Source organism: Mastigoproctus giganteus, chromosome 4 (genome assembly GCF_048544385.1).
Source record: "Mastigoproctus giganteus isolate SK-2022 chromosome 4, ASM4854438v1, whole genome shotgun sequence".
NCBI lineage: Eukaryota > Metazoa > Arthropoda > Arachnida > Uropygi > Thelyphonidae > Mastigoproctus > Mastigoproctus giganteus.
In genome coordinates this window covers 210,886,311-210,912,540 of record NC_143578.1, presented here as the reverse complement: position 1 = coordinate 210,912,540, position 26,230 = coordinate 210,886,311, and the positions used below count along the sequence as shown (strand labels likewise).

The 26,230-nt window shown below is 36.1% G+C and overlaps 1 protein-coding gene across 1 annotated transcript in view; it reads right to left on the bottom strand.

The window, feature by feature from the left end:
* The window catches only part of LOC150087372 (uncharacterized), a 58,857-nt gene that overhangs the window by 9,054 nt on the left and 23,573 nt on the right, over positions 1–26,230 (bottom strand). Inside the window, exons 2-10 of the mRNA XM_090371157.1 lie at positions 18,318–18,467; positions 17,534–17,606; positions 17,093–17,201; positions 16,413–16,578; positions 13,028–13,097; positions 12,727–12,913; positions 12,538–12,637; positions 12,243–12,382; positions 3,600–3,726 (exon numbers count right to left, since the gene is read on the bottom strand). Coding sequence (XP_090227283.1) covers positions 3,600–3,726; positions 12,243–12,382; positions 12,538–12,637; positions 12,727–12,913; positions 13,028–13,097; positions 16,413–16,578; positions 17,093–17,201; positions 17,534–17,606; positions 18,318–18,467 — 1,122 coding nt within the window. The remainder of the gene's footprint in view (positions 1–3,599; positions 3,727–12,242; positions 12,383–12,537; positions 12,638–12,726; positions 12,914–13,027; positions 13,098–16,412; positions 16,579–17,092; positions 17,202–17,533; positions 17,607–18,317; positions 18,468–26,230) is intronic.

The window sequence follows — 26,230 nt, the reverse complement described above, 5'->3', positions numbered from 1 at the left end:
TGTATCCCATGCATTTTTCTTCTCTGCCACATGTCTCATTAGTTCATCTGACAACCATTTAGGCCTAAACCTTGAACAATATTTCTTAGTTGGTATGTAAAGCCTGGTAGCCTCCAAGATTAGTTCCTTGAATGCTTCCCATTTTGAGTTTGCTGTTGGTAACATCATCAGTTGGTCCCACTGTATAGAATTTAAATACTGTCTCAGACCATCATAGTCGCCTTTACGAAAACAAAAACCCTTCCCTTTACCTCTGATGGTAGTTACCTCCTTGAGTAAATCCCACTTCAACACACTGTGATCACTGCCACCTAGTGGTTCATTTATCTGCAGGTTCTTAATGCATGAAGAATCACTACTGATAATCAGATCAAGAGTATTGCTCCCTCTTGTTGCCTCACGAACATGCTGATGTAGAAAACAATCATCCAATAAATCCACAAAAGCCTTGCTAGTGTGCGAGTGACCAACCCACAAATTCCAGTCAATATCTGGGAAATTAAAGTCCCCCATTATAAGACTCTCTGATTTACTGGCCCACTCTATTTCCCTGTACAATATCTTATTATACTCATCAGAGTCATTAGGCCTATAGCACACTCCTACTCTCAATTTTGATTTCCCTATGCTTATGTCACACCAAACTGACTCGACACTGCCCTGTCCATCGATGTCGACTGGCTTCACTTCCTTGGACTTTATGTGTTTCTTAATTAATAGCATAACCCCTCCTCCCCTCCTGTCCTGTCTATCCTTTCTATACACATTGTATTCCCCAAATTCCAGTTCCGCATTACTTATATCTGTGTGACACCACGTCTCTGATATCCCAACAATATCTGCCTTTGATGTTTTGAGCAATACCTCAAATTCATCAAATTTATTTACCAAACTCCTAGCATTGGTGTACACGCAGGTATACATGCACCTGTTTCTATTCTTAGCTACTCTAACACAACCCATGTGTTTACTTGTACCGCAATGACTACCAGCAGTCTCTGAAATATCCTGCATCTTGTTTTTCAGACTTCTGCTCATTTCAATAGAAGCAGTGCAAGAATCACTTCCACCTCTGCCACTGGCTACTGTTAATCTATTAGTCTTTGTCTCCCCCTAAGCTAGCAGTTTTCCGACCCACCTAACACTGCCTCGACAGCATCAGCAAAAATTCTTGCACCCTTTCTATTTAAGTGTATCCCATCCCTGTAGAAGCAATCTCTCCTGTTAACAAGTACAGTCCAGGCTGAAAAAAATTCTACCCCTTGAGCCTTGCACAATCCCTCCAGGGCCGAATTGATCGACAAGGCTCTCATCATATACTCCCTCCTATCGTATCTGGGCAGAATTGCAGACACTTTCAAGTTCAACCCTAATTCACGGCTTTTTTTCAACAGTGACCTGTACTTGCTAAGTAATTCCGCCGGTCTCCTACTCTTAATATCATTAGTGCCAACGTGTACAACTATATCACCTTTTGTGCCCTTAAAAGATGATATCCGCTCTACAACGTCATCAACCTTTGCCCCTGGCAGACATACCCTGGTCCTATTCCACCTATCCTTTTTACAAAGTATGTTCCCCGTTTCCCTGACAATAGAGTCACCAACAACTACTAGTTCCTGTGGGACCAGCGCATTCTGCCTAGGGGGCTGCTTCTGTGTTGCCTGATGACCAAGTGCAAGCTCTGGCGTTGATGTGGGCAGCTGAGAGCTTGATGGGCCCCTCAATTTATTACCTTCGAGGGCATCCACCCTGTCCTTCAAGCTCTCATAAAGGCCCATAACAACGCTGAGTTGTCGCCTGATTTCCTTGCACTCCTTACATCGTGCACACACAGAGACATCCCCCTTGGCAGTATCATGTCCCGTACCCGATGCTCCGCAAACATTAAGCAAACAGTGCATTTTAAAAGACTGTGATTCAGAGGGCAACTGCCCCCCTCAGTTCTCCCCTGAACCACAGCACTCCCATTAGCTTGAGCCTTTTGCTTTGCTGCTCTGGTCAGAGTCATGATTCCGATTTAATTCAATAAAATTCAAAACAAAAATTAAATCCTTAAGTTATATCCCAAAACAGTTATGTTATATATATTTTTTTTTCGGTATCTAGTGTTTTCTACGAGTTCCCTTTATACAACTTCCGTATCACGTGCACCACTATAGTTATGTATTAATTATTTGTTACGATTAAGTCGTTATATATATATAGAGTTAAAAGTACAATTTAATTGACAATAAAGTTTATCAAGATTAATAGATTTACTGATTAATTGACAATATTATATTATGCACTATACGACACTAAGCTTATGCTATCGTGTAAAATGGCGGGAATTCACGAACGGTACTTCTACGGACTCGTAAGTATTGATTAGCTTCCAAATCTCGCTATCTCAATTTAGAATAAACTAAGGATCCTGACTAGGTCTATAATCTACTTATAGAAGATAATTTGATATAACAGTTGGTTAATAAATCGACTAAATTTGGTTAAAAAAAAATTGGTTTGTGACACGTGGATTTGATACCGTTACCGATACTAAGTAATATCTACAATATCTCTGTCTAAGTTAAACTTTAAACTAAGTATCGTAACTAGGAATATAAAGCTACTCTAGAAAATAAGTTAATATGACAATTTAAACTAATAAAGCAGAAAAGGAATCACGAAAAACTTCTCTGTTTGAAGAGCTTTAAGGTACAATGTCCGCGCAGGCCAACCTCGCACCCAGACTAAGGAGTACTATGCACAAGTTTTGTATCGTTTGATTAAGAGAATTCACTGAGCGAGGCATCAGTTTCAAAAAAATTGGGACTGGTTTTTCTACACCACAATGCTAGGCCGCATTCTGCTCTGATTATCATGGATCTGTTTTTGAAAAAGAGTGAGATTGTGGTGTTAAATCACCCAGTTATCCTTCTCTCAGTCTATCCTTGCTCTCCAAAATCAAATCCGCTGAAAGGACGACAACTTGACGGTGAAAAGGATATTGAAAGAAACGCGACCAAAAAATTATTGGCAGTCAGTTCAAATGAGCTCAAAAATTGTTTCAAAGGCTCTACGAACGATTTCAGTTTTGTGGCTGGTCAGGGCGATTACTATGAAAAATATTAAAAGCACGATTTTCCATTCTAACGTCTAGCTTCCTTTAAATTGGCACAGTCCCAGAACTTAATTTCCAATTTAATAATTTCCATTCAAAGTTATTGAAATTAACATCAGAAGAAACATCAAACATCACTGGTTTAATATCACTACAATGAAGATTGACATAGAGACAGAGTCTCATCTTACTTTTTATGTGGATCAGTATAGTGGAATCTACAAAGATGCTTTTGAGAATATCAAGATTTTTAACTTCTTAAAAGAGTATTTTCAGTTGGTGAAAAATACATTAAATTTGTTGGACATTTACCGGGATCGGAGAATCTAAAAACTTCACAGAGAAGGGGAGGATCTTAACATGATACTCTTAAAGGATTCACTATATAATATTTGGTTTGGTTGCTCATAAAACTTGAAAAGGTCAGTTCATGAGGTTTATTAATAGGTTTAATAATTTAAGCATATTCTTAAAAGAATGCGTGTATCGAACTTACCTGCCTTTACAGGTCTCTTAAATGTGATCATTGTATAGCCATTTACAGTTGCAGCATTAAGCATTGTTGCACTGTTTACACCCCCAGGAAATTTTGTGTCCGGACAAACACCTCCATTATTGGTACACTGAAAAGGAAAAAGAACAGAAGGAATGAAAACCTATGTATTACTACAAAACTATTCAAATCAAATTACTTTCATGAGAGCCACATTTATCAAGAACAGTTTCTCCTTCAAATCTAAAATCATTTGTTTATTATTGATTTTGTTACTGCTGTTTTATTTTATTTTTTTCAAAAATATCTTTTTACGCATGCACCAGTAAGTTGTACTTTCAGCTGGAACACCAGTTTCTTTTACAATTTACTGTTTAATATTTGCAATTTACGTTTTATCTTTTAATAAAATATATAAATTGTACTGTTTATACTCTTGGCACCCATATAAGATTAAAGGAGTTTGCAACTTAGAGAGAACACAAGAACATTGTCTTATTTAGCAGTTACGTGAGTTACTCAGTCACCTTTACAGCTGTGCACGTACATTACATACCCTTCGCGCTTCACCAGTGGCTATTATGGCCTACCTACCTTTCACCATTTCAAATTTTCTTTTATAAATTCGAACGAGCAGTTTATCCCGAGTTTTTCATCCAGCAAAGCAGGCAAATCGACCAGAGAACACACGCAGTTTACAGACACAATACACATGGGTAGATGAAATAACTTTCCAGGTGACTCTAATAAATAGTTCTTCTATATTGTGAATTCCTCTGACCCAGCGTGTAAACAGAAAATTTATATATTGTAATGATCGAGAAGACATTTTGAAACTTTTTCAGTGGAAGCCAGTTGCACCAATTGTCACCAGTAATACGAGTAAATGGAGGTATGAGATGAACAGCAAAGGCTATTACTGTGAGAGGATGAGAGACTTGCTAGACTCGTATGCAGTAATACAAATTCGAAATTGTCTCCAAACGTATTAATTTTTAAACTCTTAGGTGAGTCTGGAACAGCATTGTAATTCCTCGAACTGTTCTGTCCTGGTTAATGGTTTTTCTTCATAAAGTTGCGTCTTTCTTTCTGGTCGATTCTTTTCTAGACTTTTTCAGAATCTTGAAAATACTTTTCTTTTTCCGCTAATAGGGTAAACGCTGCTTCTTTTACCCTAATAGGAAAAAGGGCTATTTCTTCCCTTTCTGAATACCACTCTGCAACGGTATGCCCGCAAATACAATAATACCATCATAGGCGCACTCGCGGAGGAGTTAGTGGGACAAAACCTCCTCAAGGGCATTTTATGTTATATTTTTTTTTACTTTACTGTCACGTACTGATGCTTGTAAAAGCCACCAGTGTGGAACATAAGAACCCACTCCCTCACGAAACAAAATTTCTGGTTGCACCATTGTACACCATTTTATATTAGAATGGCTACCTTACATTAGGAAATGCTCTGCTGAAGCATGAAATATGTGTGGAAACACAAACTTCGAAAAACGCAAATAGCTGCCTCCGTGGCGTGTTCGGCTGTTACCCGAAAAGTTGGTGGTTCAAGCCCACATGGGGGCGTTAATGGTTTTTATTCTCTCTTTATGAAATAAAGCTTTGTGCCACAGAAATTTCGTTAGATCAATTATAAATTTTTCCACTCAGCATATCTCTTTCTTCTCGTGAACCAATTTCCCTCTCCAAAATCGATTATCCCTAACATCACAATTATAATTATCCTAATAATCCCTTTCACTAACATCGAACCAGGTAATTTCCAGTCAAATTTCATTGTAATAGTATTCGCCATATAGTGCGAATACTATTACAATGAAATCTGTAATAGTATTCTAATATATGTTTCTGTGTGTGTGTGAACACTGGGTTTTCTGAAAAGAAAATTCAAAGTTTTATTTATTTTTACATAAAAATATAATAATAACTTTATTTATGATCAATTTGCTATACATAGAACGAATAGACCAGTTCCAGAGGGTTGGTTTCGCGGAACCCCCCTGGAACTGGTCTACGATCCCCAGTTTTGGAAGGATGCCCTAGGGGAAGACGGGACGTTCTTCGGGACATTGCTAGATGAAGCAGGACTTCGAAGTTTTGAGAAACTAAAACAAACGGCACAGGAGAGGCAAAGTTGGAGACAGCTCATCAGAGGAACTGATCAGTCACAAGACTGAATTACTGCTGATGATTTAAAAATCATGCTATGTCAAACGTCTTTTTCCCTAGTGTAATTTTATCAAAATTTATTTTTGGAGCTTTTACAATAGTATATACATAAAATTGAATATATACAATCCAAAATAATTCAATAACTTTTGCAACCAAAAGGGATTGCTGATTGTCGATGAATTAATCTCAGACTCTGTTTAGAACTTTCATTAAAGGTTTGAAATGTATTTATACAGTTATAATTTAGAAGTTTTTGTGTTTACTTAACCCAGGACTATAGTCGGATTTTAATGGTTTGTATCCTTTTGTACTTTATATGGAATTTATTAAGGAGTTTAAAACATTAGTGTATAGCAATTGATTTCCTGTTCTGCTGTATATTGTCATCAATGTAGAATTCTTTATGTATTTGTCATTTGTTTCTATGTAATTGAATTTTTTTATAATGATTTAATTTTAATTTTTTGCACATCTTAATTGGATTTTTAATCTGTGTGTCAAAACTAATATCTGCTCCAGTGTGTTCACGGATCTGCATGTTGTTTGTCTGAAAAACCTGGAATAACTCATGAGGAGGCAACCCTGTTCATGATTGCAAAGGCAGGGGTCTAGGCCTAGTCAAACACGGCATGCATCTAGATTCCGTAAATGGTAATAGACACAGCCAAAATCAGTGATATCCAGTAGAGTAACGGCGACCATGTGCGCTCTTGTTCCTTATAAAATTTGCAAATAAAATATACTTTCAAACTGTTGCAATGTTGTAGCTTCTGGTCAAAAGGCGCGTGTCGCCGATATGTTCAATTTTGCATATATTTCCTTAGAAATATATGTAAATTTATTTACTTCACATTTTTATATTGACTGTAATTCTAATTTTGGATTATAGTGTTAATTTTTTTTTTTATTAATAAAAGTAATGTGTAGATGTCCTTGGAAAATATTTTGCCTAGGACCCAAATTCCCTGTACAAAGGCATATTGTTATAGGGAGCGATTCCAGTTCAAGAAATCAGTCGTCTTTGTGGTCACCCTACTGAGGTTTTTAAACCTTAAAATGATTCGGAAAAACTTTTTTCTGAGTCATTTTGAGGAGCCCTTTGAATCTGACTTCTATCAAGGATCTCAAACGTTTTTAATAATATTTCTCAAAGTATTCGATGAAAGTGAACATTACCTAAAATATAAGTGTGTTAGAAGCCTGAAAATAGTGCGAGAGGGGAACTCAGTCATGAGTCCTCCCTCCCACTATTTAAAACAAGTCAGCTACAGCACATTTGTGTTGCGTTTTGGTTTGTATTCATTAAAGGCAAGGCTCCAGTCCTTTCAAATATGAGTCAAAATTACAATATATATGACTGCTATATATTCTTTAAGCTCCTAAAAATTTCTTAGTATTTTTAGTTAAAAAAAAAAAAAGAAGAAACATGTCAGAACAGCAAAAGTAATTTTTAGGTATGCAGAAGAAGATAAAAAAAAATCTTTTCCCTCTCCTAAAAATTCTTGCCTCATGTATCGCTGCGGATACACAATTATATAAATTTTTTTTAAAATGGAGATTTCTTTTTAATTTAGCATCGCCATATTTTATAAATTATCTAATACTAATTGTCCAATATTTTAAATAATAATTTAATAATTAAATTAAATTTAAACCTTTTATCTTGTCGCTTAGTGGCGCTCTACACACTTAACAAAAAGGCCTAAAATGTTCATGAGATGATACAAAGAAGGTAAGTAGGGGCTATTTTTTCGTTTTATTTAAAACAAAAATCAGTATTTATTTGATAATGACGATTATTTAACGATAGTGATAAGAATGGTAAAACTGTTTCTGGTTTGCAATAAGTTTCGTCTTAGCAGAAATTACACATACTCGATTCGTAATTACAATATAACTGTATTTATTTTCGCATCAATTTTATTTTAATTGCGTGTCAATAAAACATAATTTAATATTTATTCATTACTTTTATTTTAATGTTAAAAGTAGTGGCAACCTCGTGTCGTGTGCCATTCTTCTTTTTAACAAGCAACTGCAGATTGATTTTACAAGCACTAACTATGATTACTAAGTTATAATAATTATATAAAACTTCAAGAATAATTACAAGATAATACATGAGGCATTCCTAAGAGGAATTTTTGAAGTCCACTTTGAGAAATTCTTGGAACATTTCCTAACAAGGGAAGCAGTTTTATATAGCATAAAAGCACTGTTGTTTATTGTATACTGCTTTATTTTTTAAATTAAGTATAAGTACTTTAAGTATTTGGGGTCCGTAGTTCCCCTTCCATCCCTTTCAGATGGACCCTGATACGTTAATAGACACAAATGTAAACACTACATATTCGTTCGGTAATCCGACATTGTACTAGTTAACATTCCCAATGAATGTACAAATCATCCATTACTTTACAATTTGGACAATAGATGGCGCCACGTACTTAACCTAATAAGGTAGATACTGTACTTCGTAGTAGTAATGTAAATACTACTGTATATTGTATTACCATGTATCGATTAGAAAACGATTAATACAAATCTGAGTTGTATACACAAATAATCTGTAAACCGGATAAAGTTAAAAAATAATTTTAGAATAATTATTTCAAAGTTCAATCCAGTATACGAACAGTGGAGTGAAAAAAAAAAAAAATTAATTCAGTCGTTTATTTAAGAAATTTGAGTTTTTATTTATTGTTCATTTTGATCGAAAATCATTTCCTTAAGAAAAAAAAAAAAAAACTATAACCAAAAATTTTAAGTTTCGGTGACATTGCACTATATGGAGGATTTTGGACCAAATTTATGCTTAGATATATGAGGTAATTGTGATTTGCCAAGACACGTGACAACTTCAAACCAGACGTTTATTTTCATCTTGTTATATGAAGCTACAGTTTTGTTAACGTTGAGTGATTAAACCAAAATGGCTGCCCAATTTGTAACGTGGACAAATAAAGAAGTGCACAATTGTGTGATTTCTGCCCTCGTGGGTAGCGCAGTTGGTATGATCGCCGTCCTCCCCACACCCAATGGAAAAGATTCGAGTTTGAGTCTCGTCGATGACCTGAACAGTTTCTATGGGCCCTTTTCACAAAGTGGCTGAGTTAGTTGGTCTCAGACGAGGATAGCATGGTTTTTTCTCTCGGAAACTCAAGTTTTTCGCCCAGCAAATAGAAAATCGACCACAGAACACGCGAAATTTACAGATAGTATACACGGAGAAATATGGCCTTAGTCGCTGATGCTCATAAAACCCCACAACAACTACAACATGTCCGATTTCTGCATTCCAAAGGAACTAAAATCACAGAACTTCTTCAACAACTGCGAGCTGTGTCAGAGATGTGTCTATCCAATAAACCAGTTTGATTTTCTTGGATAGTAATACATACCGCAGACCTCAACCCTTCTGATATCTGGTGGGGAACCATTTCGGTGATGACAATGAAGTTAAACAACGTTGAATCCTGGTTACCTTACTTTTCAAACAGTTCTCGTAATGTAGTTTGTACTGAAATCATCCTGACACTGCTGATATTGTTCTTCCTTTGAGAAATTTCATTTATAGAATAATGTCTTTATCATTATGACCATAAAGAGTTATTGCAACGTACTGCATCTGATGTAAAGGGTTACATGATCAATAAGTCAAAATGAGTACAAAAAATTATTCTGCTTTACATATACCGCTATACAGATTCTTGATCGTTAGATGTATTTCTTGTAAAATTCAATTTTATGGTCTAAAAAAATAATTTTAATCCAGCATTGGAAATCGGTTATTTTAAGCTGTAAATTTTGTTGGTTTGAATCAACGTAGAGGTAAAATAAAAATATTTAAAATCTGGTTTTGAAGTTCTTCTACTGATGTTGGAAATTGGGTCTAAATATATATGTATTTATTTATTTAACGTACTTATTCTCAACAAAACAGAAGTTTTTTTATTTTTTTTTTAACTCTGTAAGACGTATGGGTCCATCTTTCTGTGCGGAGTATCTGTGTGGAGCATCAGACGCACGTGATTGGCTAAGAGCTGTCCAATGCTACTACAAACATTAAAAAATAATAATAAAATAAATAAATAAAATGCATAAATTAATAATCCCATTCCCTTTAAGATGCATTTCCATCATCTCTGTGTATAACCAAAAAAGCCTATTAGTACTGTCCTGGGTTCAGCAGAGCTTTTTACTTAGAAAGCTGACCTGCTGTTAGTCCAATTTATTGCTTTGAACAGGAATGCATCTGTATTTTTTATTTATTTATTTTTTTTCCTTCTAAAATGTGGATTTTTCAGTCTTTGAGAGTTGAAAAGCGGAGTTTCTCTCTAGAAAACTTACTATTACGTTTTTCTGAAGACTAAACTCATTATTTAACAAAAAACCTGAAAAGAGTTAAATTTTTATAGCTCTGCTATACTCCTAAATGTGCAATTACCTATCGAAAATGGCCTTGAAAATACGCCTCCTGTTCTTCGTGGACTTCGTCCTATGTGAGATTATCGGATTTTATTTTTATTTTATTATTTTTTTGGCATTCCTGACCAAGTGACAGCTTATTAATCATTGACTTCTTTTGACCTGAAAGTCAGTCTGGTAACATGGGAGAAAGATTCACACACTTAAGTTCCGGGAACAGAGAATAATTTGGATGAGCGCTCAAGTAAATGATGACAGATAGCACTAACCTGCAGGTATTCATCAAAACAGTAATATCGAAGTAACATCCTCATGGAAATGACTGCTTCCTGTCACGAACCATCGCAAATACCGAGCACAGGTAGCACGCTACTGAATGCACCCATACACAGCCTGCAGGCTTCTTCGATGTTCTTTGTTTGATTCTTAAGAAGTACATAAAAATTGCTGATTGGGAAAAGCGTTAATAATAAAGTTAATGGTTATAATGATAATAACGCGTTAAATATTAATACATCATAGACCACAAATCATGCCAGAATTTGAAGCGTAAATTAACTCCATAAACAATCTTTAAAAACACCTCCTCTTCTTTGTATACTGCGTCCTACATGCGTTTATCAGATATTTTTTTTTGTAATGTTTTGAAACTTAAATTAGCATAGCTGCCAGCAATCTGTCAGAAAGAACTAGTTCGATTATATCCAGTCAACACGAATTCAGAAGAGAAAATTGTACCATAGAGTGGGCCCAGTTTTTGAATATACCATGTCAAGCATCTTTAAAGACAATCAGGATTCGAAAGGCTAATTTCGATAAGCCCAATTTCTCTTTCTTTCCATTCATCTGAATGGTTGCAACAAATTTCTTTTGTGATCCGTTGCAAAGGTCTTGTATACAAAAGAACATAAAACAATTCGGAAGAGATGAAAGAAAGAAATCAATGTAGATAACAAAAAAACAATAATTGCCACAGTGCCCATGGTTAATGGTGCATATCTTGGAGCAGTAAAATTAGGCTAATTAAATCTCCAAATTGTACCTAACTTTTCTGTACGGTTGAATCTTATATCTACAATATACAGGATGCCAAAATTCACTATAATAGCATGGGCTGACAGTGGTAAAAATAGATAAAGTTGGAGTTCCTGCACATTTGTTATTTATTGTTGAAGTAGACACTGTAGCGCTGCTGTAGGGTAAACAGAAATGGCGGCATACATTGCTGCAGAAAGAGATGCACACCGGTGTCATGTATCGAGATTTTATGGAGAATTATCTGATGCCACAAATTGCTCAGGATGATCCCTGTCAAAATATGCTCTTCAAAGACGGCGCATCCGCTCTAAAAAGATGTTCGAGGCTGTTTGGATCCCCAGATGAAAGATGCGAAGAATTTTTATGGGCTTTTTTTCACAACGTGGCTGAGTTAATCGGTCTCAGCGTTGCGGGGTCGCTTTTTTGCTCCTGGAAACTCGTGTTTGTCGTCCAGCAAACAGTAAACCAGCCGAATAACACACACTTATTGTTCTCGCTTTACAGGCATGTGCAATGTAGCCAACTCGCTCACTGGATCACACCATTGGTATTCTTTTTTTGCGGGATTACGTTAATAACCAAACGTGCAAGCTTTCTCGCGCCTCACCTTGGAAAATGTGAACGACTTGAAAAGAAAGATCACTGCAGCCATCGACACCGTTGGACCAGTCATGTTACAAACACATTTGCCAAGAGATTTTTGTGGGATGGATGCCGCATTACTGCTGGACGTTACATCGAAATGGAATTGTTACTTCCACCAGCTTTGAATTTATATTAATTTTCTCCTAATATAATATTTATTCTACGTAAACATAAAAAGTTATAAGGCACATCAGATGTGTGAAGCTACTTTTGATCTACGCTGTATTTAATTTTATCGCTAACTCCATTTGTATCATAATTGGTTGTTACTGACAGGAACTTCTGCTATACTTTTATATTACTTCATAATGACCCATAATGTTATGATTTTTTGTATTTGGAATGACTTACTTCTTTCTTGGCAGCTAAATAGTAATCCTCAGCATGCCCCTCTCCATTTTCGTCCATCCAGACAACCACGCTATCTGCATTTATCATCTTCGTTTCTGTGTCATCTTTGCTTAAACCGAACGCCATGTACTCTTTGTTGCCTGCAATAATAACAAAATGACCCTGTGTGGCAAAAATCAAAAAGCCTACCAACCCACAATTTTTTTATTTTATTTTAAACTCCGTAAGGAGGCACCACTTTAGCAACACAAGAATTATGATTGATAATCAAATGACTGTAAATTCCGAGACTCACCAATCTTTCCAACCAGTTGCATTACAACGTTTTCTTTGTCCATGACCCATCTCACTTCAAATCCTAGATCATCGTCCAAAACTTCGCAGTTCAGCTTATTCTGAAAGGAAGTATTAAGGCACGATTAAACCAATATTTGTATCCATTGCGTATCTATTTTATGTTAGAGGGTTTAATAAAAGCCCTTACCTCTTGACTCACACCAAGAGTACGGGGTGATGGGGGCACTTGGACTTCGGTGGGGATTCTAACGTGTCCAAAGTCGTCGTTTCTTTCCTCACTCCAGACGCTGAGCCAATCGTAATCGTATATCGACTCGTCTCGTGGTAAGGAGATGACAATAGTCTGTTTGGTGTATCTCCGCATGGGGACATCACTAAAAATAAAATGATAAAATGAACTTAGGAACTAATTTTTAAAACAAGTTCAGAATGGACTCAATTTTGTGGATATTTCACAGGAAACTTGACAATAAACTTAAAACCCTTACCTTCCATTTTCATCCAAAAGGCGTACACCTCCACTATTAGAACGAGCTCCTCTCGAAACCCACCAAAATGCTGTCATTGGAAAAAAATAAAAAATAAAAAAATAATAATAATATATATATATATATATATATATTCAGAAAATGCATTTTTCCAATTAACTGTTTTTATTTTTTTTAAATTACTAAACATTATTTTCATTTTCCATAAGTTTACAACCATAAAATCAATTTCCTAAAAGGCTTGCTAATTCTTAAAATTAAATGATATGGGTATGATTTTGTACTCAAGGCTTAACAAGTTTACCTACGGCTCCCGCCTAAAATCCTGACTCTCCTTCAATTTGCCAGAGATAAGTCCACTTGATAAAAAATACTTTTTCCTGCCAACTTCCTTGATACGCGAAAGCGTCAACTTTTCATAAGTTATGTTCATGAGATTTACTTCCTGTCCAATTGACCTCTCCATATCGTTGCTCTCTGTCTGGTTGTAACGTCATTTGCCTTCAAGGGCTATTTCAGTGATTAATTCTTAGGGAACCACTGATTACCAAGCTTCTGTTTTTTTTTTTCCTTTTTGCCAGTTAAAAATAAAAGCTATACAAAATCTGGTCAAGGTTGAATGATCATAGTTGACTGTTAACATTTTTTCTCCGTCAAAAATTATTGAGCACAAAGAGAAATTTAATCAACTTGTATGTAAGAAATAGAATCTTACAAAACGATCAAAGGTGAGTAAATACGAGTATATTACTAGATCTGAAAATATCTATTTCCTCAGTTTGTTAAATTGAATTTCTTTTATATCCACGATGGCATCATATGGAATTTTAGTATCACATATAACCTCAAACCACAATTAGGTACAAGCGATTATGCTCGTTTTCCTTCCACATCGCGTGGAAAAGGCTTCATCTTCAGTAGAATACAGAAAATTTACAGCACTAATATACTGGCACGTCATGGCCTCCTTTGCCTTGGCACGAAATCTAAAAGCAATCAGCAACAACGTTACTTTTTTTCATTCTAGTGGCGAACTGGCAAATATAAGTGGTCCTGGATAACCTAGCTAAACAAGCCTCAATTTTTATATTTTATTGGGGTTACTTTCGAATATGGAGACCCATATTCGATCCATGTTCCCAGCCTGTCTTCTATTTGACTGTTTCCAGCAACTTCAGTCTTTGTGTCGCTGTCCATCCTACAAATTACATTATTTTCTGATTTATGAGTTCCTTATTTTATCCAGTCTCGTTTTTACACGTTTTGAAAGAAAAATGTCCATAAAAATTCCTCGCGTCATGGAGGGGATTCAAACTCAAGCCTTTTCCACAGTGGTTATAAAACCACTGCGCTATCCGTGAGGGCAGTAGCTGGCAGACAGTAAAAGTAATTTCTAATCATTCGGTTTATGGATTCAGTTGTCTACGTTTTATGTTATTTAAAGAATAAGTTGAATTTGAGAAAAAAATTTTCCATACATCATGCATTGGTTAATTCCCGAATTAATTATGTAATTAGTGTATGGGCAAGATCCAGTTTATCTGAAGTTTGGGTGACAAACAAGGTTATTCGTAGAATTTTTAAACTTATAATGGTAAATAATATCTGGAATAACTTTGATAAGAGAAGTCAAGTTTTATTAAATTAGAAAATTATCTGTCTAGTTCAAAAAATGAAGTTCAGGATCACCGCTTTCTGTAGTTCCATGTAAGTGTTCTCTAGGAGGCCTATTGCTGCTAGATTCTTACGGAGGCTCTTTGGCACCATGCCGGGAGTTACACGGTGATCGGGATGGCCATTAGTTGTTCTTTATGCCACATAACTTTGACTTCCTGTCTTAGGGCTGAGTACTTCCTGATCTTTTCCTCGTATGTTTTCTGGAGGTGTTGGGCACCGCTCTGCCGATCAGATAGCCATTTCCTTCTTGTCAATGTGGGTTATGTCTGGTTCGTTGTGCAGGATTTTCTTGTCCGTTATTATGGCATTGCCCCAATAGAGTTTGTGAGTAGGTGTCTCTAGTACGTGGAAGCCATCTTAGTCTTGATGGAGGTCATTGTAGTGTCTCCCATGGACGATGTCCCTAGAAACAATCCAGCGCATCCCACGGTGATGTGCTGGATTGTTTCTAGGGGCATCGTCGAAATGTGTCATCTGTCACTTCGGGGCCCTTGGTGATATATTTCCTGTAGTTCCCAAACTTCTCCTTCTGTAGCCTTTTCATTTCATCTTTATTTGGGCTCTACCGGGTCTTTTGCCCTGGGTTGAGTTCAGCAGGCGATAGTAGCTCCTGGCCGCCTCCTCGTGGCGGGGATTTGGGGGGGGGGACGTGGTGACCAGATGTTGCTACTTCCCATCTGCTAAGAGCCAGGTACTGGCCGACAACGTAACGACACACCATATCACTACACTTACACATCCAACATACAAATGGCTAGTTTTGGTATAAGCTTCTACTCAAGATGTACAGCAGCGGCTAATGGGAGGGAACCTTGGGGTCTGCCACAACAACACATGAATATCCCCTGTAGTTCCTGGTGTTGATTACCATATCTTGGATGACGATCATGAATCCTTCGGTCTCGGGGAAGAGCCTCCCGCTCGTCAGCCATACGTGGAAGCCATCTTATCTATGTAGTCTTGATGGAGGTCATTGTAGTGTCTCCCATGGAGTGCTTTTTCTTCACCCACACGTCTGTCTTTGTTTCTTCTGAAAAAAAGTGCCTCCTTGGGGTCTCCGTATTTAGGTTGAGTGGTGTGTGCCATTTGTCTATCTTTCTTATGACTTGGTACATTGGCGCTGTGTTTTTCTGGAAGTAATCCTGCACTTCTTAATCGCCTTCTTCTTTTGTTGTTCAATATTATTATTATTATTATTAAATAAACCAATCACAAAATATAGCTTACTGAATAACAGTATGGTGGTTTCATCACCCAATCGGAAATTTCTAGGTTCAAATCACGTTGCAGACTGGAGAAATTCCAGTCTTCGATTTATCATACTTCAGTTTGTCGTGTATTATGTCCGTATAAGAGTGTTCGGACTGATTTGCATATTGTGCGGGTTTAAAAACCCGGAATAACTCAATGGGAAAAAATCCTACTCCGACCAGTTCCGATTGGCTAACTACAGCATTGTCAAATATGTTACTACTGTGTAGTTGCAGTACTGCAAAGGGCAGGTAACGAATACAAAAGTATAAAATTTATCCATTTCTTTCTTTGAACTCTTTTCGATCAAATTTGCTGAAATTTATTTCATTTATAAACCATTAATACCAATAATGGTGTAGAATGAAATCATTAATTTTAATAATTAACTTGTGTTAAAGAATTTAATATTAAGTAGCAATTAATATATTATTTTATTTTAAAGATCATAAAGTACCTTTTTCTTTGCCATCGTAACTGAAGTCCGGTATGAGGAATGTTTGAGAGTCTAATACGATAATCGAACTAGAAGACACTCCATGACTGGTACTGGATAATGGACCAATCTCCACAGTTTCTGGTACCGTTAAATTTCGGGGGAATACCAGACTTCCAAAGTTAGCCTAAATAACAAAGGCAAACAGAAATTAGCAAACAGTGAGCACTTACTATAAAAAGTAATTAAATTAAGCAAATTTATGCGTTTAAAATAATAATCGAAAATATTTAAAAATATCTAATATTTAAAAAAATTAAAATTTAAATTTAAAAAAAATTTTGAACACAGGAGGACCCTGAGGATCTTGAGTGAGGCTCTGTGGGAAAATGGGGAGGTATTAACACGCACTAACTGATGAATAATAAATACGTACCTGTTTATATACGCACCCTAAAGATTGAAGGAATCTCTAAGAAACAGGATTATATACTAGACAACTTACAGTGTTGGATTAAGGGTTTATGGGGTCCTAAGCGGTATTTTTTTATGCATTTAAATTTAATTTAAAAATAAATTATTGTAAGTAGATATTGTAATTGATTTTAGACATGGACCCCGATTATCCGGTTAAACTACCCTCGGATAATCGGGAGTCCACTCTATATATGTATGCGTATGACTTATTAGTAAATACTTACTGTGAATCTTCGGCACCATACTGCAAGCCATTTAAGATCTGGAATTCTCTTCCCCTCTGGTAATCTGAGTAAAACATCTTGGTTGTGATATGCAGGCAGGGGTTCTGTGCTGAGGGCATATAATATTTTATTAATTAGTTACACCGTATTATTATATATTATTTAATTTATAAATATGCAATTTTTACACTTAATTTAATGTTATCATTTTATTGTTTAAGTAATGAACTTAAAAGCTTCAATTTAATTAATTTTTTTAAAAATTGAAAACGTCATTTTATTTCTCATGATGAATTACTTTTAATATACATAATTTTTAAAACAGTTTGTATAATGACTCAGTTATTTTTTTTAGTAATAATATGAAAGTGGAGACTTGCACACATCTTTATTATGACCAGTACTGTATTTTTATAGATCATATACAAAATTATTACTTACGATCCTTTTTCGTTGGGGATTATGAAACCAGACGGATCAGGGCGTACAGAACTGCCAGCCCAGAAGAAGGTATCTGTTAAAATACGTATATTTATTAATAAATATCGAAATATTTCATTTAAAATAACAAGAAAATAAATTTTTGCAATTTGTGGGGTTTGTAAATTGTCATATAGTTGGGAAGGACGCTAGGTGGTTGTTTTCCATTAAGGTTATTATTATATTAAAACCACTCTTATGCCACGTGAACACTAATAGTATGGTTTATTAGGCTGTTCGCCTACATTACTATACATTAGGGTGACGTTTCGGGTATCTTACCGATACCCATCATCAGACCAACCTGTAAATTAACTGCTGGCAGCCTGTATGCACATCAGGTTTCTGGAGCATCAGCAGGAGGAGTCTGTCAGCAGGTAATCTTTGTAATTTACCTTAGATTTCCTGTTTTCTATTATAACGGCAATTCAAAACTTAATAATAGAACCATAATTTGCAAATTGTAATTGTAATATTGGTAATTGTAATATTCTAAGTCATTCAGATTTGTAACCCTTTCTATTTTCTGTTCCCCAACAGCTTGGTCTGATGATGGGTATCGGTAAGATACTCAAAACGTCACCCTAATGTATAGTAATGAACGGCCTAATAAACCTCGTTTAGTTTTCACGTGGTATAAGAATGGTTTTAATATAATAATAACCTTAATAAATTGTCATACTTTTATTCATTCCTTTCGCGCACTGATTAGAATTTATTTTCGTGTTTACAAAGCTTAACTTACCAGGCCCTTTGCCGTCATAATTAAAGTTCTTAATGAAGATTGTTTTATCATCAACAGCGTAAACATCGCCTCTGACGTCATGAAATTGGGTGGAGAATTTTCCGATTTTAACTCCAAAGTAAGGTAATGATGGTAAGCTGCTAGCAAGACCTGAACAGAAAGAGAATATTTAAATCAATAAGCCTAGTTTAGCAAAGAATGTTTGTTAATTATTGTCTTAATAATAATAAGAATAATATAATTATCTATCACAACTGCTAACATATTCATATTTTTGAAGTATATTGCTAAATATTATTCTGTGTGTGTTTTGTTTTCTGCCAACGGTTCAAGCTGACTTTGAGTGTCATATCGGAAATGAATTACGCAGGGCATATGCTTTTAGTTCCAGCTAACAACAAAACATGTAGTTTTTTGAAAGGATCAAAATAATTTTAATTTATTATACTGTGTAAAATAAAATAAAGCAAAATTAGAAGTTCTAGTACGAGAAACTGGGAACTTGCAGACCTACAGAGCTGGTCAAAGTCCAAGGCAATTACGGCTATAAGACATCAATATATCGTATAATAATATGTCTGTAAATTACGAAAAACCCGAGTTTCTGGGAGGGAAAAACTATGCTACCCTCGCCCGAGACCGACTAACTCATCCCCATTGTAAAAAAGACCCATAAAAGTTCCTGTGGTCACTGACGGGATTTGAACTTAGGTTTTTTCACCCGGTATGGGGAGGACGGTGATTATACCAACGGCCACGTAAGGACAGAGTAGGTATGCGATATTAAACCTCAAACATTGTGACTCAATGTGAAACCTACACACAGAATGGTCCATCGTCCGGTAGTCGTACTCCATGTATCATAAGACTGCAATCCGAAAGCAGTTTGGGAAGTGTGTGTCTTCTGAATAATTTGACATTTCGGAATGAATTTCATCCCTGGCTTTCGCAAGACTAATACTTCCTACCACTTCTACAACAGCGATGACCCGACATTCCCCTTCCTCCTACCAACAAGATAAAGGAACTTATTTATTTATAGCGCAAAAGGGAGATAAAAAGGGAGTCGTGACCTACTGCTGAGAATCATTGTACTTGTACAGTTTGTAGAAATCACAATTAGTAGAAATTCTGAGCGTGACCATTAGTAGTACAGTTTGAGTGGCGAGCTAGTTAAAATAGTTCTCCAGATACACTTAGATAATGAGAAAAAGCATAGTCTTGCGGTAGAGCTGCAAGTTTTGTGGATGTCTTCCTTCAAATACCAAAACAGCCTAGCGGTACCATGTGCAAGCAGACATCATGGTTTTTCCCGTGAAGTAAAAAAAGAAAAAAGAAAGGTCATACAACTTGTTTCGTGACGTTGGTAAAAAATGTTGATCTTTTCAGAAGCAGAATCGGGACAGTTTCGAGGTTCCTGTGGCTTCTCGGTATGCTATATTGTGCTAGTTACTTATCCATACAGTGAAAAGCCGCCTGTTACTAAGAATGAGGCTATCACGCATACTTTTCTCGTTCACAAACATTTCGAAATAAAAGTGAAAGGCAATCCCTTGTCATTCTTTGTTGCGTGGAGCAGTTGTAAGGTTTCATGCAGAAACGTCTTGAGGACACATCACCAGTGCTTTGACTCGTTTTTTCTCTTCTTCACTGGCACGTAATAATGGCTTCCAGAGAGTACAAAGAAGCGTTTCTCTGACACGCTCAATGACCTTTCGCTTCCTTTAGGACCACAATTGCTCTTTCGTTTATGGAGTCAGTGCCTCCGAAAAATGTTTATACCAAGTATAAGTGTTCTGACTTTCTGAGATCCTTTTCATAAGTCGTGCGAAACTTTCTGGGTTGTGTCATATGCTGATTTATGAAACCAGTGCACACACACACAAGTTTCCTTCTCTGTCTGAATCACCATTTTGCTATTTAGGCAAAGTGAGCGTCACATGATACTATGATTACGTCATCCAACACACATTTTCAAGTTTGATTTTCGCTTGCGCATTGCGTTTTTTGAATAAAGTGCATAGTTTCTGAGTGGCATTTTTTTTTTTTTTTTTTTTATTATTAACATATTTCAACAACTAAAATGTCCAAACCAGTGTCGCACAAATTTTTTCGGACACGGACCCATTGTGATCGCTAAACAAAAATATTTCTTACCGACTTTCAAAATTTGTCTTTCCATTTTTCAAAATTTAAGATATAACATTAAAAATCTGTCTACAGATTTTTAACCTCAGGAAACTCGGATTTTTCGTCCAGCAACCAAGCAAACCGACCATATAACACACGCAATTTAACAGAAATAATATATACGACGCAATATGGTCTAAGTCGGATGCGCCTAAACAACAACTTTTGGCAGGATTAATCCTCTCATAGGATCAAAGCACCCTCCATAGCAGAAATTCTCACTCGGCCATCTAACCCACACAGAACTCTCGTAAGAATAAAAATTCCCAAGTTACCCTGAGAGAGAGAGAGAGAGAGAGAGAGAAGTAGAAAAGAATCACCAAGAAAGAGAAGAATGATGGTATCCAGCTCAGGACCCTGGGTGTGCCAAGCCCATATTCACCAGATGTGAACCCCTGGAGCAAAATATGAAAATAATTTAAAAAATTCAATCATCCTTTTGATTTTTGGTAGTCAAAATACATTTAATTTAACAAAAAAATATAAATAAATAAAATAAGCTAATAGGAACTGTTTCTAAAATTATCCGTACAGATTCAAATAACTTGTAACAAAATGTTGACGGTTTCTGGGCTCTCCTTATACATTATGTATATGGCAAATCTTGATTTTAATTAATTCTGCACACTCCTTGAACTGAATAATTTAAGGGCTCACTACATCTGGCTTATCGGTTGTAAATTATTCGAATGAAATGCTATCTGGTGCATATAACCTGCAGCATTTCCTTGATAAATACTTCTTTCCGGTATTTATCATTTTTCCGACTAACCTGGAGTGAGACACGCTTTTCTTGCCCCACTCGCACACCTTTACTCACAAAATGGTACAGTGACCACGACGCCGATCAATCTTGAGTTCAGTGTTCTTGTAGACCTATCCTCCCCTCCCCTCTTGCGGCGTGATATCCCAGAGCCTCTTATTAACGTTGTTTACACATCACTGACCTTATTCTCAGCAAAACCTGCCAGGGGATTGTCAGAGAAGCACTGGTCAGTAGGACAGGGTGTTTATATACCAGTCTACCCCATTATTCATTACAGTCTATGTTATGTGTGTCACGTATGTTTATCAAAGAAAAATTAAATATATACGTAAAGGAGAAAAAATAAAAGTAAACTTTTTTTATTTACTTTTAATTATGTCAGCTACAGTTAACTAAAAAATAAGGAAGTTGTATATACACTCAGTGCGCTTTTCTGCTCTCATCGAAACGGTAGGCAATCTCACATTGTCACTATGGTATCGCTCTCGACATGATTCGCAACGTTGGTGTTGTCACCCACGTGTTATAGGAGTTAGGGTGAAGGTTAATATGTTTTTGTTAATAAGTTCTTGTCACTTAAGTAATCTTTTGTGACGGTGATATTGCAAAGAACAAAGTTCAGCTGTCACTGAAGAAGTGGTAAGAAAATACCACGAAACGTTTAACTCCATTATGTACATATTTCCAAATCGAAAATAAACATAATTAAACCAACGTAGGTTTGAATGCTTTATTATCTTCAAATAAGAAAGTCAAGATGTTTCCTGAGAATTCTCCATATGGTTGTTTGCAGGAACCTAAGTTCGTGAATTGTTCTTTAATTGGATTTCTTGGTATTAAGAATGAAGTTTTCCTGGACACGTTCAACTGTTGCTTCACGAACACTAAATTTTTCCGGGCTTTTCTTTTTACAGATACAGCAGCTTGTAAATGTTTGACACCGTGCACATGTAGAATATCTACTTGAGTACTTTTTTATTTTCTTTTATGAAATTCTTGCCGACGTTGTTGTGAAATGCGAGAACACAGAACTCTCTGTTGGACAAAGACGTCATCTTCAAACACTTAAGTGGCCCTTATAAATTCATTTCACATGGAAAAAAAACCTTTTGAGTTTCTATCCAGGAGTGCATTTTTTTTCCTACCGATACGAGCACTTAAGACTATTTAAAATGCATATTTTGATTAATTTTAATCTGGTTTGTTATTCTGAATTTCCCGTATAAATTTTGATAATTTTAATTAAAGAAGGACGTTTAAGATTCCAGCAGGGGGCGTGCCTGTTCAAGTTCATTATCAAGTGAATTAATTTCGATTTTATAACTGGAATGTGTAAATTACTTGGAGGAAGTTTCAATTACTGCTAAAGGAAATAAAGTTATAAAATTATATTTAAAAATAGCCGCTTTCTAAATGTTTTATACTACATAAATATAATTTTAATAAATTACTGGTTCACATCGTAATAGATTTTGAAAGTTTAAAAATATTTATTTCTTTTTCCTCCACCTAAAAAGAGAATTAAAAGTAAAAATATATTTATAGTTAACATTTGTAAATCATAAGATTTCATTCTAATGTGAAAGGCAAATTTTTCAGTACCAGATATTCATTTTCCTCCTCGCAACTTTTATTTCTTCGATAATAAAAAAAAAAAAAAAAAATGAAAGTAAAAGTTGTCTTTGTGTTCGTGATTCTTTTAGTTTTTTTTTCTTTTTTAAGACTAGATAACGTCTTTACTACGCCATCGATTAAAGATACCGTGGGATGTTATTAGGTGGAAACCTCTGAAGGAAAGTCAAGGTCGAGTTCAGCCGGATGTATGGAAAATCCCAGCAACAATTTTGTTCTCACTCTAACGACCTCTGTGTCCTCTGGGATATTCGAAAGAATGAGCTCCACGAAGTAAAGATTATTTCTCCAGCTGCCAGAATGGAGGGTATCAGTTTTATCGAAGGGGAAATAATACTATTATGATATCACAAATACTTCGAGATATGACGAATTTTTCTTTTTTCTTTCGCATGAAATCATTTCCGCTTCTCTGTCTAAATTTATTGGTAGGTGACGCAAGAACTCGTATTAATGTTTTTTTGAAGTGCAAATTTTTGACCATTTCTCTTCTTGCGTATTTTTCACTAACGTTCATCGTTTAACCTACTCATCGGTTTCATTTAAAGATCAAAAATCCTGCCCATAGTTTTCTGCACAAAATACTATTTTCAGGACACGCCCGCGTTGTAGCGCATTAATGGATGTGATCACAACGAATCTGTACAGAGTAACCTACATTTGTTGGCCTCGTATTCCGCCCTTTCTAATATAAAAAAGCTCTCCACTCTTTCACTCTGTTTTATGTGGCTTAAGAATATGATCAGGTTATTAGTTCAGTCCTGGGGCGTGCCCAAAAGAATTCCCCCTTTCCATCCCGATTTTCCAAAGGTTAAGTTTGTTTCACCGTTAAGAGATGAATTCTGGATGAATAGTGCCGTTGATAACAAATAAACCAATATTATTTTCTTTGCTTTTCTTGAAATGAGGTCGTTTTTTATTGACTACTCTGCATAGTTCGGTTTCTGGGTTATACTAAAACAACCAAGTTTCATTACCAGTTTATAATGGTCTACAAAATTTGCTGTTTTCTTGAACTTAGTTTGAAAGTTATAAAAATCTTCTTCAATCATTGTCAGTCACATTGCTGGACAAAGGTCACCCTCGTCCAGCAGTGTGACTGATAATGACGATGTGACTGACGAAGATCATCCTCGTATCTCTCCATGTTTGTCTTGACGCTGCTGTTTTCAATCAGAAAATTGCAGGAGTGCCATTTTTTAGATGTTTTAATTGCATGTCAGTCTTCCATGCTTATTATTTGTCCCAGATAGATATGTGCTGACGTGCTTTTTATTTCTTGGTTTAGCAGGTTTAGCAGTTCTCATGTATATATGTTTATTGGTCATTATTTTTGTCTTAGCCATGTTTATTTTTAGACCTATTTTACTAGAGGCTTTGTTAAGCTCGTTTAGTCTTCTTTCTGAGTCCAACATGTCTTCTGCAATGAATACCACATCTTCGGCAAATCTTAATTCTGTCAGCTTCTCTCCCTTTATTTTAATTCCTCCTGATATCTAGTTTTGGTCCCTAAATACCTCTTCCAAGGCTGCAGTAAATAGTTTACGGAAGATAGTATCTCCTTGGAGAGTTCCCTTCTCTTCTAGAAATAGTTCAGTTTTTTAAGAAGTTTAATAGTTTAGAATTTAGAAAAAAAATTAGAAAATATATAAAACATAGAAAGAGATATGGTCTTACTTTTGTGACTTATGGTGAGCAGGTTAAATAATAATTTCATAATTTAGTAGTAGCCCTGCTTGAAAGATCCAAACAAATTCCAGTACTTCGCTGTTTCTTTTCTCGACTCAAATTATAGAATCACATTGACAGGGACATTCCTTATAGTTAAATTAGACCCCACTGAATCTGTTTCTTTAGCTAAATGTAATGCTTTGAATAAGTGTAATGTTAGTCGTCCATATGAAAGAACGAAATCTCTTCCCCTTGAACATTTTCGGTCTTGTGATTTTTTGTGTTTACCCATCATCGTGATTGCAGCCTGCCATAAAACCCTTGTAGTAGACATTATTCTCATAAACCTGGTTTAACATCTGAAATGCTTCAATAACATATTCTCCACCTTCACGTAAATTTCATATTAATTATTTTCCCTAGAATAGTGTTTCGATCATTTTAAGCTGTTCCCTTTTGGGACTGCGTACTCCTAACTTCTTGTATGCTGATATACATAATACACTGCTCTACAAATTTAACAGAACAAAATAGTTTTCATGAATATTTAATTGTGAACAGTGTTGCCGAAGGCGAATATTTGATATAATAAGCATCCTGGCATGCAAATTCCGAGTAACCAATTGAAATCGATCCATCACTTTATATATCCGCACATTATGCAAATTATTCATGCCTATAAAAACATGGGTTGCGACCACATCACTTCATTCTCACTTTTTGGCTTGCTCAGTGGGATAGCCACATCTCCAGTACTCAGGGTGGCGAGTCATCATCGTTTAGATGATTCTTTGAGATGTCGGGCCGTTGAACAACTTGAAGCCGGGCATTCGCAGGCGGAGGTGGCACGTTGGCTTAGTATGTCATGCAGTGTCGTCTCGGCACTGTGGAAGCAGTTTCAGGAGACAGGAACCATTACAAGAAGAGCTGGCCAAGGTCGCCCGAGTTACGTCAACCAGAACAGACTGCTCTATCTAACTCTAACAGCAAGACAGAACTCTACGATGTCCTGTTATCAACTGTCTCTTTAGATTACTGCGGCCACAGGTGAAAACATTTCCAACCCGACTGTGTTAAGAAGGCTCAATTCAAGTGGATTCTACGCAAGGAAGCCAGCAGTTTGTATCCCCTTAACCAATTGGCGTATAGGGGAAACCCTGGAGGCCGCAGCAAAGTACAAAAAAAAAAAAAAAATCCCATTAACCCCTCCACGTATAGTGGAAACCCTGGTTATCGCCATTTATACAATTATCCCATTAACCCCTCGACTTATAGGGGAAACCTTGGTTACCGCCATTTATACAATCATCCCATTTACCCCAAACCACCGCAGAGCTCGTCGAAGCTGGTGCCATGAACATGTAACTTGAAGCCCTGACAAATGGGGCACAGTTCTGTTCTCTGATGAGTCCCATTTTAGCGTACAAACAGATTATATACATTATTTCATCTGGAGACAACGAGGAATGCGGTATCATCCCTCCAACATCAGAGAAAGGGACACTTACAGTGGAGGAAGTGTTTTCGTGTGGGGCGAAATAATGATCAACAGCTTCACCCACTTCGTGTTTTTGATAGAGGTACCGTAATGTGCAGAGGTGCCGAGAACAGATCCTCGAACCCTAACACGACTTTTTAGGGGGTGCAGTTGGCC